The sequence below is a fragment of the Bicyclus anynana genome, chromosome 4, assembly GCF_947172395.1.
Source record: "Bicyclus anynana chromosome 4, ilBicAnyn1.1, whole genome shotgun sequence".
In the NCBI taxonomy this organism is placed as follows: domain Eukaryota; kingdom Metazoa; phylum Arthropoda; class Insecta; order Lepidoptera; family Nymphalidae; genus Bicyclus; species Bicyclus anynana.
In genome coordinates, this window is record NC_069086.1 from 15122716 (window position 1) to 15138078 (window position 15363).

General features: G+C 33.9%; 1 protein-coding gene across 1 annotated transcript; it reads left to right on the forward strand.

Moving 5' to 3' along the window:
• Positions 1 to 1769: 1769 nt before the first annotated feature.
• On the forward strand, positions 1770 to 13347 carry LOC112055331 (protein obstructor-E). Its single transcript, XM_024095394.2, has 7 exons — positions 1770 to 1927; positions 6886 to 6972; positions 10176 to 10289; positions 10959 to 11026; positions 11472 to 11610; positions 12454 to 12667; positions 13224 to 13347. The coding sequence occupies exons 1-7, from the start codon at positions 1891 to 1893 to the stop codon at positions 13279 to 13281; spliced, it is 717 nt and encodes a 238-aa protein (XP_023951162.1). The 5' UTR covers positions 1770 to 1890; the 3' UTR covers positions 13282 to 13347.
• The last annotated feature ends 2016 nt before the right edge of the window (positions 13348 to 15363 follow it).

Genomic DNA, 15363 nt, shown 5'->3' on the forward strand with positions numbered 1-15363 from the left:
TTCAGAAAATTAACTATTTATTTACAACTCCTTTATTAGTTCATTGACTCTGACTTGTTAGAAGAGCCTGCCATGAATATTAAACATAGAACTTTCTAAGTTTTCTTATACGTTTTATTTATTGATGCTTAGGATAATAAACAGTGTATAAGAAAACATTAATAGTTAAAGTAAAAAGTCAAGGTCATAAATACAGCCTTTAGTGACTGAATACTCGGAAAAATCCATTTAAATCATAAGTGAAAGATAACTACTTCTTCGAAACCAATTCATATCCTCTACATACTCTATCCTACTAATATTATAAACGCGAAAGTTTGTTTGGATGCATGTTACTATTTAAAACCGCAACTACAGTACCGATTTGGCCGAACTAAGATAATATTCAGGATTAAAACATGGGCTACCGTTTATTCCGAAAAAATCCATGGTTTTTGCGAGATTTGCGAAAAACTGAATTCCACGCGGAAGTCGCGGGCGTCCACTAGTGTCACATAAAACCTTCGTATTGCCAATAATATAAATAAAATAAATTCATAATCCCAATGAAAGCCCAAACTACTTTGCCATGAGATTGACCTTGGCAGTTCGAGGTGCGGTGCTCTTAATATTGGATTGTACCCGCTCTTTCTATACAGTTGCATGCGGCGTGATTTTTCCCGTCTCCTATTATACATCTGTTATATAGAGTAAGATGATCACATTCGACAGAATAGAGTGCGTACATTAAAATTGCGTCTTTTGAAAAAAATGTGATAACTACATATTTTTGTGTTAATAATTATTCTCTATTTCTATTTTTATATTTATTAATTGGTCCTTTTTTAAATTTTAGACAATGTTTTTAAAAAAGTTATAAAAAATATTTAACCGTCCCGCTGCGGGTCATTTGAGTGCCCAAGCAACCGGTGGTCAGGGCTTCAAAGTGGAGAACCTATTCACATTACTATTATTATTATTAATGAGTTAATTATTATCATTCAAATTCATTTATTTAAAGTAGATCTTAACAAGCACTTTGAAAAGTCAAGTGTCAGAACGTAGTGGTTCTATCACAGGATAAGTGATTTTGCAGAAAAACAGAGCTTTCGGAAACGATTTTGTAAATTATACACACTTCATTTTCTTAACCTCGAAATTTAATTGCGCATAGATTTTTTTTTAAAGCAATTTGCTGCAAACGATGCAATTGCTATGGAGAGTTCGGCTCAGCCCTAGTCTTATAATATATAGTCCACCACGCTGGCCCAATGCGGATTGGCAGACTTCACACACGCAGAGAATTAAGATAATTCTCTGGTATGCAGGTTTCCTCACGATGTTTTCCTTCACCGATTGAGACACGTGATATTTAATTTCATAAAATGCACACAACTGAAAAGTTGGAGGTGCATGCCCCGGACCGGATTCGAACCCACACCCTCCGGAATTGGAGGCAGAGCTCAAATCTACTGAGCTCTCACGGTACGGATTTGTATATTATAACACAATAATAATATAAAATAAAATAAATAATTACGTAATGTTAATCAGACTCATCTGGAGACAGGAGAGATAATAAAGTTAAACAAAATGTAACACTATTGTCAATTGTACATTATACTTAATGTACCTACTACCTACACATTGTAATACTTAAATAACACATGATAATTAATACATGTCAAACTGTAATATTAAGTAGTTGATGTCAAAAAATCAGTCAAAAATCGAAACAAGTTTCAGGGAAAGCAACCTCTTTGGACGAATGTGTTGTATCGAACGGCGCAGGCGCCGGCCACAATGCGCCGTGCGGGCAATACCGAGCAACCTTCGACGGGAAACGCACGCGTACCCGGGTTAATATTTTATATATTTTAAATATATTAAGTTTTTATACACTCGTCCAATATGAGAAGTTTAGTCATTTTCGCTGTGTGCGCTTTTGGTAAGTCTTATTTATTGTATTTTACTTTAAGCACACTCTGTATCGTCTATTAAAAATAAATACGAAATCTTTTATACAATTTAGACAACAGTTAACTTTAATAACTTTTTCAAAGCAGTATAAAATAAGAATTCAATGCAAAAAACTCAGTTCCGGTTACAACAATTACTGTTAGTGAAGGTGCCACATTTTTTTGAAGATAACATAACTGTTACAATGCATTGTAATATAACAATTAATTATTATTTGATAAGATAGACTATTTAACACTGAATATCAATGTAATGAATATCTCAATAGAAGGTAGCGTTTGGTAATAGGAAACCTCCACTAACATTTACTTAATCTGTACTTATATTTAAAGATAAAGTTTGTGGTATTGTAGGGTGTAATCTCTGGATCTACTAAACCGTTTAAAAAAAAATATTTTATCACTAGAAAGACATATATATATTTTATCCTCGTATTCTCATGGGGAGGGGAACTACGAGAGTGAAACCGCAGGGTGTCGACTAGTCCTCTATATATTAGCTATTTTATTATTTATCTATATGTTAGCTTTAGCTATATATTATTATAATAGCTGTTAGTACGTAAGGCTAAAACTCGAGATCTACAGCTGTAAACTAATTCTTCTTGGACTTGAACTTGGACAAAACTCAAGATAGAGGTAAAAACTAGAAAAAGTCTATTTAGACATTTGATATTATATCGGAATCAGTCACTACGAACTACATTAAATAGATGGCATTCGTGGGTGAAACCGTCATATGACAATTGCATACTCGTACTACACATACGACTATATATACTATACTACACTACATATACTATAGTACACTACATATACTATACTACATATGTAGTACAATATTGTCAATTAATGAGATATAAGTCTACAGAAAGTAATTTATGTCAGGACAACGTATGTCGGATAACTTAGTCGTAATAATAACTTACGATTGAAATTGCATAATCAATTTACCAATTTTAAGTATATTTAAGAAACGAGAATTGAATTTCTAAGAAATTGTGACTGTACGTAACAATATTTTAGAGAACTAAGCCTCAGTAAGCGTCGCATTAGCTGCAAGTAAAAGCTTTAACACGTGTTGCGACATTGTGGTTACAGTTATATGCCTTCTTATAAATGAACAATAGTTGAGTATTTTGTAATGTATACTTAATATTATACTCGTAGAGCTGAAGAGTTTGTTTGTTTGCTTGACTGCGCTTATCTCAGGAATCACTGGTCCGATATGAATAATTATTTCAGTGTTAGATAGCCCATTTATCGAGGAAGGCTAAAGGCTATACTTTCACACCATATTTCTACCATAACGGTAACTAAAGGGGTGAAACCGCCGTCTGGTAGTATAAAATAATTGAAATATAAAATTAATAACAATTTCTTTTAAATAGCTGAGTATTTCGTAAAGCTATCCTTTAAATATAAGAATAATAACAATTTCTTTGCTAAGGTTTACGAAAGTAACTGTAGAGTTTCAAGGACGCTTGCAAATTTCCAGTTTGTGGTTAGCGTTTTAACGATCGTTACAAAATTAACGAGAGCAAACTGATAACAAAAAGTTCATACAAAAAAAAATACGTCGTCCATGGTAATACGAATAAAAAGTATAAAAAGTATAATTTTTTAAACAGATCTCGTGAAACAAGTAAAATATTGCGTTACGTGGTTTCTTATCCAGGAAACTATATCATAAAATAAAGGTCATCTTGGTCTTTCCATTTTAAATAATATCTAAAATACCATTATCAATCAATCAATCATTATTAGATTCGCTGAAACATCGCAGGCGTGAGTTTCGCTTTTATAAGGTATTTCCCAAGAATTCAACTCCTAAGACCAAAACAAAAATTTATTTATTTATTTACTTAATCAATACCCGTGAAGACATTACAGTTGCCCAATTCGTCTTCCCAGGCTATACATACATTAGAATAATAGAAAATAGATTATTCTACCTCAAAGACTAACATACAAAACTTCGTTAAATATTAGACAAAAGGTAGCTTATACCCTTTTCAAAAGTTTGATCTCTGTACCAAAGTATATTGGTTCAACAGTTTTTTTACGTACCATGAAAAGTGTGTTTAGAAAATGGAAAACAAGAGGCTTACAATACCTATATACTATTATCTATATATTTTTAAGCATAAGAATTTACATATTTAATATACGATGGCAACGAATAGATAAAATATAATGCTTTCTTTTTACATTTACATTTGCAGTGGGTGCTATAAATGTCTCTCAAGTAACTGCACATTTAAATAGAATCAAGTTTGACTGTGACTTGTTTAGACATTATAACGTTATGCCTTCGGGCTGTATGCGTTAAGAATTTTGAGCATGCGTCCTTTACAGGCTAGTTTATTAATACGGAACTGTGTTTTATCGTGAAAGTAATCAATAACCTTTATTTTAACTGATTGTAATGGCATTGTATCTGTGATAGCCCAGTGGTAGCTATGATAGCCCAGTAAATATGACCTCTGCCTTTGATTTGAAGGGCATAGGTTTGAATCCGGTCCGGGGCTTGCACCTCCAACTTTCAGTTGTATGCATTTTAAGAGATTAACGTGCCTCAAACGGTGAAGGAAAAACATCATTAGGAAACCTGCATGCCTGAGAAATAATTCCTTAGGTGTGAAGTCTACCAATCCGCATTGGGCTAGCGTGGAGGACTATTGGCCTAACCCTTTTTCATTCTGAGAGGAAACTCGTGCTAAATAACGAGCCGAATATGACTTGTTAATGATGATGATTGTACAGGCATACTGCAGTCACGTGGTTACCACGTAGTGCCTGTTCTTGTTAAATATATCTCTTATTACAATTTTATTAAGTATCATGGCTTGTTATCATATCATTTATCATTCATTAAGGATTAGGATATGATACAGGAATCATTTTCATCATCAATTCAATCATTTATAAGTGGAATCGAAGTGTGTATCTCCGATTAAAATTGTCGCTGAATAAAATAAAGAGGGGTCAAAGTTTTTAGAAACTTTATATTTACTGGTAGTACTTTACGCACGATTATGTCATAATTTTCTTCGATATACCAAAGAATGCGTTCACACAATGTACGCGAACTAATTCCTGACTGAAAGCTCACTGACCTTGAGGAAACTTCATGGATTTTTTTGTGTTACTCCCTTTTTCCTTCGACATGACTGTCGAGGACGGTTATATAAGTAGGTCGGTACTTTAGACATTTAGGTATTTAATACATAGGATCTTTATTTTACAACTCTATAGAAGGACATAGTGCAAGGGTTGACTACATGAAACTGAATATGGCACGCGGGTAAACGTGCATCCTTTCAATTATTAAAACCTAAGCTCGACACCTCGTCCTCCTTTCACCGCCACGTCCTAACAATGTTGGGTGCAATTTGTTAATGCACGTTTTGCAAGGGCAATTTTACTATTGAACGCTGTCACGGCATATCGGATTTTCGAAACGTATAAGTTGTAATTGTGCTATGCGGACCGTGTGTAAGTGCCGTGAATTGGGGCGAATTCGGCAATCGCAATCGATATATTTTATTCATGTCAAAAATTTCCTTGAGTATAAAACTCATTTAAAGCCTCAATAACTCAATGGTATGAGCGGTCGGATTCATCACCGAGAGGTGTTGGTTTGATCCCCGCCCCGTTGGTATATATTGTCGTAACACTCCTGATACAGTCTTTCCCGTCTAGTTGAAGGGGAATATTGGTCATATAAATATTAAAAGACATGGCAAATATTTAAAAAAAAAAATACCATCTAACGAATATTATTAAAACGAAAATTTTGATGAATAAATATTTACTAATCAATCAAAAAGCCCTTCGACCCTTCGAGGTTTTTTTGGGAGATAACATGATTTAGCAAGGTTTTATTTTAAAAATCGTAGCAAAAAAAATACTGAGCAAAGCTTGGACATCCAGTTAGGTATTGTACTAATATTCAATTATATGACGTGGGTGCAAGATCCTTTGCAATATAATACCTATAAATCATATTCGTATTCTGTAAAGTCGAATCCAAATCCATTCATAGGAAGTGACCAAATACTGCGTAAATATTTATCTATGCAAATCCATTTCATTGTAATTACAAAATCAAAACAAATTTATTGTTCTGATGACAGATGAGATAACTTGCTGTAATTCAAATAAACAGAAAGATGTACAAAGAATCACTCTCTTAATTTTGCAATATTGATATAAAAACCCTGCAAAACGAATGAAGATCGATTAAACGTCAGTTTGTGTACGACAGCGAATTAGTTTCACTATTTTGCCAAAGAATATTATTATAATAATAATATATATATTTTTTTTTTATTCTTTACAAGTTAGCCCTTGACTGCAATCTCACCTGATGGTAAGTGATGATGCAATCTAAGATGGAAACGGGCTAACTTGTTAGGAGGAGGATGAAAATCCACATTCCTTTCGGTTTCTACACGACATCGTACCGGAACGCTAAGTCGCTTGGCGGTACATCTTTGTCGGTAGGGTGGTAACTAGCCACGGCCGAAGCCTCCCACCAGCCAGACCTGGACCAATTAAGAAAACCTCAATCGGCCCAGCCGGGGATCGAACCCAGGACCTCCGTTTTGTAAATCCACCGCGCATACCACTACGCCACGGAGGCCGTCAAAATACTTTATTTATAGACACTTTACGATCATTTATAAGAGGCATAACGCATTTTTTATTAGTTGCAGGTTGTATGGCAATCGCAAGTTGTAATCGTAATAAAAATGCTGATTTATTATAACGTTTTTTTTTAAATATATACTAATGTATAAAAATAAGAAAATTAACAAAAGTTTTCTCTAAATAAATATGTATTTAAAAAAAGACTTTTGACTTTTTGACTCTGATTTTATAAAGATATAATACCTAATAATAATTAAAATGTTTTTTACAGTTTCTGCGCAAGAATTCGACTGCCCTGATAAGAGCGGCTTCTATGCAGACCCGTACCAATGTGACCTTTACTACAAATGCAGCAAAGGTCAGTATCGTGTGTCGAAAGGTGTCTTACCAGACGCAAATGTCACTTACCTTCATACGCGTGATTGCGCGAATATTTGCTATTAATGTCTGCATTATAAATTATTTTGCGATTAGTATAATTTTAAAATAAAGCCCCTTCACACTAACGTAGCGTAGAGTAAGTATATATGCATGAGAGACGTTATTAGTAATTAGTTCTCTTTTATTTATACAATGAAAATACGTTAGAAGTCGTGATATTTTACTATTATACATCAGAATCATATTATATATCAGTTGGACTCACAAAGTGACGAATGCCGAAGTTCTGCGACGCGTCAATCAGAAGCGTAAACTTTTGCAAACCGTCAAGACGAGAAAAGTCGCGTATCTAGGGCACGTGCTACGACACGAGAGATACGAGCTTCTACAGCTCATCTTGATGGGAAAGGTTGCTGGTAGAAGAGGCGTTGGTTGCAGGAAGAAGTCTTGGCTGAGAAACATCAGAGAGTGGACCGGGATCGCGAGCGCCGCACAATTATTTAGCCTCGCAAAGGATAGAGACGAGTTCAAGAAACTGACTGCCAACCTTCGCTAAAGAAAGATTGTTTGTTTGTCGGCATTGAATTCATAGAACAAAGTGATACTGATGCTATCCCAACGTGTGTATAGTCTATCAAGTTCATTGATAACACTCCCATCATATGCGGGCGACATGGGGAAAGACTGCGCGGGTGTGAAATCGTGCGTGCGGGGAAGTGACGTGCATCAGTCGTGGGGTTTTCATCGCAACACACCCCCCGATCTGCGCGCAATATCGGGAATATATCAGTTACGAACGAAGTTGCCAAGCTATAGGTAATATGTACGTTAGGACAACTCTAACGCTGGAAAAATGGTACTGTCTGAAGGGCATAGTTGCCATTGCAATTACTGGCACATGGCTTAATATCTTCGCCTTAGGTTACGGAACTTTTTCCGTAACCTAAGGCGAAGATATTAAGCCATGTGCAAGGGTAGCAATTGGAAAATGTGTTCCTTGAATGTACTACGAAGTGTTGCTCCAAGGTTTTCCACACGCATTAGCACCAGCTGGCATTTTCTGATTTAGTAATAGAATATGTAGTAACTAGAAAATACCTTGGCAAGGTAAGCCAACTTGATTCTTAATCTATACTAATATTATAAAGCTGAAGAGTTTGTTTGTTTGTTTGTTTGTTTGTTTGATTGATTGAACGCGCTAATCTCAGGAACTACTGATCCGATTTGAAAAATTCTTTCAGTGTTAGATAGCCCATTTATCGAGAAAGGCTATAGGCTATGCATTATCCCCATATTCCTACGGGAACGGCAACCACGCGGTTGAAACCGCGCGGTGTCAGCTAGTTAATAGTATAAAAAAATGCTATTGTGAAGAGTCAGTTATACCTATTTCCGTTTCTAGCTTTACGAACAGCAAGAACTTTAGGTATGTTATTATTAGCATTACAGTGCTCTCGACTTTCGAAATCTGTCCAACGCAGAGGTCAAAGTACCCACTGGTTAGATTGGAGGTTATTGTACGGTTTTTTAACTATTTTATTTACTATTACATTATTTTGATAGATAAACGAACAGACTAAAGTAACTTGTAATATGGTAATTAAAGTTTTACTTAAAAATAGTTATTTAACAAAACTGTTGACTTTCAAGCAGGCTTTTTCTGTAGAGTCTGTTATCCAAACTGGTAGTAAAGTCACTACAAACAGACAAACAGGTGTTCCAAACTAAATTTATTTATTGAAATAAACAACTTCCAATTTGTATAATTTCAGAAATATGAAATAGCTCAAGTAAAGTATCTTTAATGAAGCAGTTAGGCAAATTTATTCACAATTTAAATTAATTTACACTATTGGTCTTGAAAAAGTTTTTCATTTCATTTATTATTACATAATGTGTACAATACAGTCATTGTTTGATTTAGTAATAGTTATTTGAAACAAGCAAAACATTTATAAATAGTACTCGTAATGATGAAACTGTAGGCAGTAAAAACGTTAGTAAATAGTAGAAAAGTAACATAAAGCTAGGTCATTGTTCTTGACAGTGATAATGCAATAATTTTGTTCTAGGTTAGATTTTTTGCACCGATAAAGTTATTCAGTGATACAATCGCATTAAATTTTTTGAATATTCATTTAATTTCCTTAAGCATAACATTTTGTAATTGTTACTTATTGTAAACTAGCGGACGCTCGCGACTTCATGCGCGTAAAATTCAATTTTTCACATATCCCGCGCGAATCGTGGATTTTTCCAGGATGAAAAATAGCCTATTTGTTAACCCAGAGTAAAATCTATCGTCATTCCAAATTTCAGCTAAATCGCTTTAGCAGCCGCAGCGCAAAAATACACTCTTACACACACAAACTTTCGCCTTTATATATTAGAAAAGAAAGAAGAATTAGTGTGATAGTGTGATAACTGACATATAAGGAATAATTGTTTAGATTAATAGAGGATCAATAACCATTGATCAACATAAAGGCTGCATTTTATGCCGGTTCTATGGTTTATCTATATTTGCCTCGGGATCTGTGAAAAATTAAATTTCATGCGAACATAGTAGCAGCCGTCCGCTAAAATAAATTAATTAAGTTAATATATAATATTTTATTTATTTTGCTATTATCCGCGAAAAGCCGACAAACCCATGCGACAACGTCGGTTCGTCGGCTTTTCACGGATAATAGCAAAATAAATAAATTATTATATATTCACGATGAACTTCCGCGAAGTAACGCCTGTTTCTATCCAATAATTAAGTTAAATTTGCAAGAGAGCAAATATCGAGTGATAATATAAAATAATAATTTCAATTCGTTCATTACAAGCAGGTTTTAGTCAACAAGCTTTTTTTGAAAGTCAAATCTGTCTATATGTAATGACTCAAAAACAGCGAACAGAGTAAATAAAAATATATCGATACTAAAAATTGGCGCAACAAAAAAACTCATAACGAAAATAAATTGATAAAGTTAAAAAGTAACATTAAAAAAATAACGCAGTGTCATTTTATTTAATTAACATTAATCTGTTGCGTACCCAAATAATTGCAATATTATTTTATTCTGAGAACAGTTCCTAAATACAAAATAAGTAAAACTCTTAGATACAATACAGTGCGAAGGTCATCCAATCCTGGGAAAAATATTTAGTATCTTTTGTTTTTGATTCTAGGCAAAGCGGAAGCAAAACTATGTCCGGATGGCTTAGTGTTCGCTGATGAGAACCCCAACAAAGAGCTCTGTGACATTCCCTCTAACGTTGACTGCGCAGACAGAAAAGAACTACGTAAGTACATAAGTACATAAGTACATAAATACATAAGTACATATACGTAAGTACATTGTTCCTGAGGTTAATTATTTGACTATGAGTCAAGAGATCTGAGCCCATTAACCTTGTCCGCTAACCCACATTGGACCAACATGGTAAGTTTAAGTTCCAAGAAGGCTCCTGCTGTAGAGCATTTAAAATTATATTAATTGTGTATTTATAAATAAAATAAAGTTAATAAATTTCCGAAATTCGAAATTTTTCTGCCAATTTGAATGTACTAACATAATATGTCATTTATCTGAAAACCACTTTGATTAAGTAAGATTATTCAAGTTAATATAAGATAAGTTATATAACACAGAAAGTTAACAATAAATGTTTTTTAGGATTTTCTATAGGATCTTCTCTCAAACCACGCATATGATGAAATTTTAATGACTTGTTCACACATTAGGTAATGTTTCTGAATTATTATAACTATTTAACAATAGGTAGATGGCATGCGTGTTGTTTTTCTTAATTAAAATCACCTGCCGGAAGAATTTCAATTAATTCAGTATCCGTTAATTATTAAATTACTTCCGAAAGTTTTCATCTTAGCAAGGTTATTTCTAAACAATCTGACGTAACATTCAAATCCAAATACTATGAAGTAATGCTTGTTTACTTTGTCATTTACAGAGGAACCAAAACCTGGCAACAAAGGCTGTCCACGTCAAAATGGATACTTCAAGCATTCAGACCCTCAGGTAAAAATATCCCCTCACTGGAATAACGTATATATTAAGTTAATAGTAAATAGGTATTTTTATGCATTACTCATCCTGAATAATAAAGTTATTCCATACCATACCAATAACGTGAAATACTCAAACGCATGAAAGTATTACAACCTTGAAACACAAAAAGGTTTTAAGCTACCTACAAAAGTAGCCACATAATCACATAGCCACATTCATCCTTATATATAATTTTTTTTTAAGTAAAAAAATAATAAAAAAACTTTAATGATTGTCCTTTAATTTAAATATTTTAATAGAGTACGTACATTAATTTTTGTCCCGTAAATATAGCAAGATAGTCAATTTTGAAGTTCGGAAATTCCACTTTTCGCGGGCATTCACTAGTCTAAATTCACAAAAATATACTACATCTTTTACATTAAGGTAAATATGATAATTTAATGGTTCATAGGCATGCGACAAGTTCTTCTACTGTTCGGAGGGTATTCCCAACGAGCTCCCGTGTCCTCCCGGACTGTACTTCGACGAGGAGACTTCAAACTGTGACTGGAAGGAGTCAGTGCAGCGCACCTGTGACCAAATCACTAAAGGTAAGCTTCATATACTTTACTTCATTCAGACTTATTGCTCTATTATTATAGCTTTACCTACTTCTAACATACTCGTAAGTCATTCCTTTAGTCTGAAAATCAAGGAAGCATACTGCAGTGCTCAGTCACTCTTTTCCAACAAGAGACTGAGATGGTGCAGATGGTGCAGAATACATTACAGTCTCTTCGGATACAATATTTTACAGTAACTATCATAGATCCTGGCACATACGAATATACTGGCATTTATTGATTTTTTGATTTATTTATTGATTTAACACTTAAAAATATCGAGAAACGCATTAATATTACACAATAACTTGCAAAAAATATGGGAGTACAAAAAAACTCCAATTTCTCAAAAACTTATATTTTTTAGATGTGTTTTGTCATAAATGGGCAAAATTTACACTGGTCAATTTTATTTTTTCTGATTGTGTAAGTGCCGTAGGCGCCATCATCTCTAGGAAACTTGTAGGTAACTCAGCGGCTTCTCCGGTCTGGACTGGTCAATTGTGGCTTGGGATATATATAGTAGTATACGGGGATAGTATATAACTCTATAACAGTCACTCGGACGTTAGCTCTGATGAGCTCTAACGACACAGGGTTAGTTATAAGTAAAGTAGGATAGGCTAGGTAAAATAGGCTCGCGTTTGACTACAATTAAGCCTGACGGAAAGAATTGCGGTCTAAGTTGGAGCACGCTTACCTAAAAGATACCTATTCACTTTTGCCTTGAAGATGTTTAAATTGTAAATTTCAGGAAACACAAATGCCATAACGGCATTCCAAACTGTATCACCGCCGAATATCTATAACAAACAATTTTGCCTTTCACAGATGTTCTAGATGACGGTTTCTCTTGCCCCGACGGTGACACTATGGGACCCAACGGCCGTGCTCTCCCTCACCCCACGTTCCCCCACCCAGAAGACTGCCAGAAGTTCTACATCTGCCGCAACGGCGTCCAGCCACAGAAGGGCAGCTGTCCTTCAGGAAAAGTATACAACGAGGAAACTTTCATGTGTGACGAACCAGAGAAAGTGCAAGGATGGTAAGACTCTTTTACGTTTACATAACTTTTTTATATCATTTTGCTTTTGTGAATCATTTTGCTTAAATTAAAACCAATTATTCCATATTTTTTGTGATAAAGATGATACTGCAATGCTATAAATTTGTCATATAAAATTTTCCTTCCGAATCCGAAAAAAAACTCCTCACACAGATCACAGTTAATTGATCACAGAATATATTTTTAATGTCCAGTCCCAAAAACTCGTCTAAATTTATTACATACAAAAAGGTTGAGTTTAAAAATAATTTTAGAAATACGAATATCTCCTCAGAGAGTATTATATTTTTTAATACCTACACAAATTGTTTTCAACTGGTAAAATCTAATTTCCATTTTAATAACCAAATTCCAAACACAAAAAGAATAATATATACTTCAGCTCGTATGTTTTTTATAGTATAATAGGAACTAGAGTTTCTATTTCTCAATCTAAAAATATTTTACAAATTTTCCATTATCATTTCTAAATCAGAAAAGTAATTTCTGTAAAAGTTTCAAACACTTCATAAAATATCTTTATCTTTGTTTCCAGTGAAAACTATTATGAAGGACAACCCACAGAGAAGAACAAACTGCCGAAGAAGGCGTAAACGTTAGTTAGTAAGATATAATATTAGTCTTAAAATTTAAATAAATAGTGTCATAGAATTTAAAAACTATTGTTTTATTTTTTTGCACTACATATCCACATCTATTACAAACCACAGCTACAAGGTTGAAATAACTTTCAATTAATTCCAATCATAGGTCGAATTGTTGAGTAATGGTAGTAATACCAAACAAAAATATTTAGAATTTTTTGTATGTTTTACAAAATGAACTTTCTCTGGTAATGTCGACCGGCCGCTGTTGATATTTTTCTTTCAATGACTACCTACAAATAGTCATTAAAAAATTGAATTATTATGTATTTTTGTTTATCACGTTATAATTCTTACTGTATATTTGTTATTATATTATTGTTTATAGTTTATTTGTTAGCACTACTATTATTACTACGTTTTACTATTCTTGTACGCTCAAACTGAAATGTACTAGCCTGTAAGTTTCACATAAGTGAATGAGTTAATTCTTAGTGAAATAATAAATATTTTAAACCCAACTTTCAAAGTCGTTGACGCGGTTATTTTTTTACTGAATAATAAGTCAGCCCTAAACTGGGATCTCACATCATGTTAAGTGACGTAGCAGTTTACAGAGCGGGCTAAGTTTTAGGAGCTATTCCACCCGTATCTCTGACGGTTTTTACACGGCAACATACTGTAACATTAAATCGCTTGCCTGTAGGCCAAATATAGCCACGGCTACTTATTATACTACTACTACCAGCTTTTTTACTATAACTCAAAAACTATCAGCGAAATTGTAAATTTCACTGAAGAGAAAATTTACTGAAAAAAAGTGTAACACATGTCTGGCTAAACAATTATTATAAATATTGCGCTGAAAATAGCGTTTTTCCCGGCCGCTGAAACAATGGCATGGCGCTGCTTAGGTTACGAGACTTGCAATAGTTATTGTCTAGAGTTGTGAAACCGTGATAGACTAGTGGATATGTCCTGTATGTTTCCTGGTCCTGGTTTAAATCCTGGTCTGTCGTTATTTATTTATTTATTTTACCTGAGAATTTTCGTAATTCTCTTCGTATGTGATGTCTGCCAATCCGCATTGGGCCAGCGTGGTACTATTAGCCTAACCCCTTTCATTCTGAGAGGAGACTCGTGCTCAACAGTGAGCTGAATATTGGTTGTTAATGATGATGATAATGAGAGTTTTACAAACATTTACCTTCTAAAGCAACGCATGATTTTTTCAAAAACTAACAAAATAGTATCAATATGAAATGAACTTTAATGCTAATACTTGATTTGGTTCTAAGAAATCTGTTCTACTGTACAAGTTTCAAAACGAGCTATATTCGGTAATAGTTCGAGACCTACTAATGAAACAAAGACCAGTCTACAACACCAGTTATATGTGTATATTTATGTAATATAATATGTTATACAAGAGTGGTTAATTTTGGATAACATTTAGATTGTCAATCATCATCATCAACTTAGCCCCAAAACTTTAAACTCAAATTGAAATATCTCTTTTGACGGCCTCGGTGGCGCAGTGGTATGAGCGGTGGATTTACAAGACGGAGGTCTTGGATTCGATCCCCGGCTGGCCTGAGGTTTTCTTAATTGGTTCAAGTCTGGCTGGCTACCGCCGTGGTTAGTTTCCGACAAAGAGGTACCGCCAAGCGATTTAGCGTTCCGTTACAATTTCGGGTAGAATCCGAAAGGGTTGTGGATTTTCATCCTCCGCCTAACAAGTTAGCCCGCTTCCATCTTAGACAGTAAAGAATAAAAAAAGAAAAAATCTCAAAAAAAATATAATGTATTCAGATTTCAATTTAAATATAAATATACCCACGTAATGACTAATAATAATGTAAATTTGGTGAAAAAATTCTAAAATTGCTTTAGTGTACAAACAAACAAATAATAATTAAACTCACTGTCGCGTTTACAAAAGTATGAGCATGGAAGTAGATAGTGACCTGTGCAGTGAAAGAATTGCTTCATTATTTATCTTATACCTTTATTTACATTACTGTGGATTGCTGTAAAATTTCAGTAGGCACCTGAATATAAATAATTTTAAATAGTTTAAAAAACTACAAA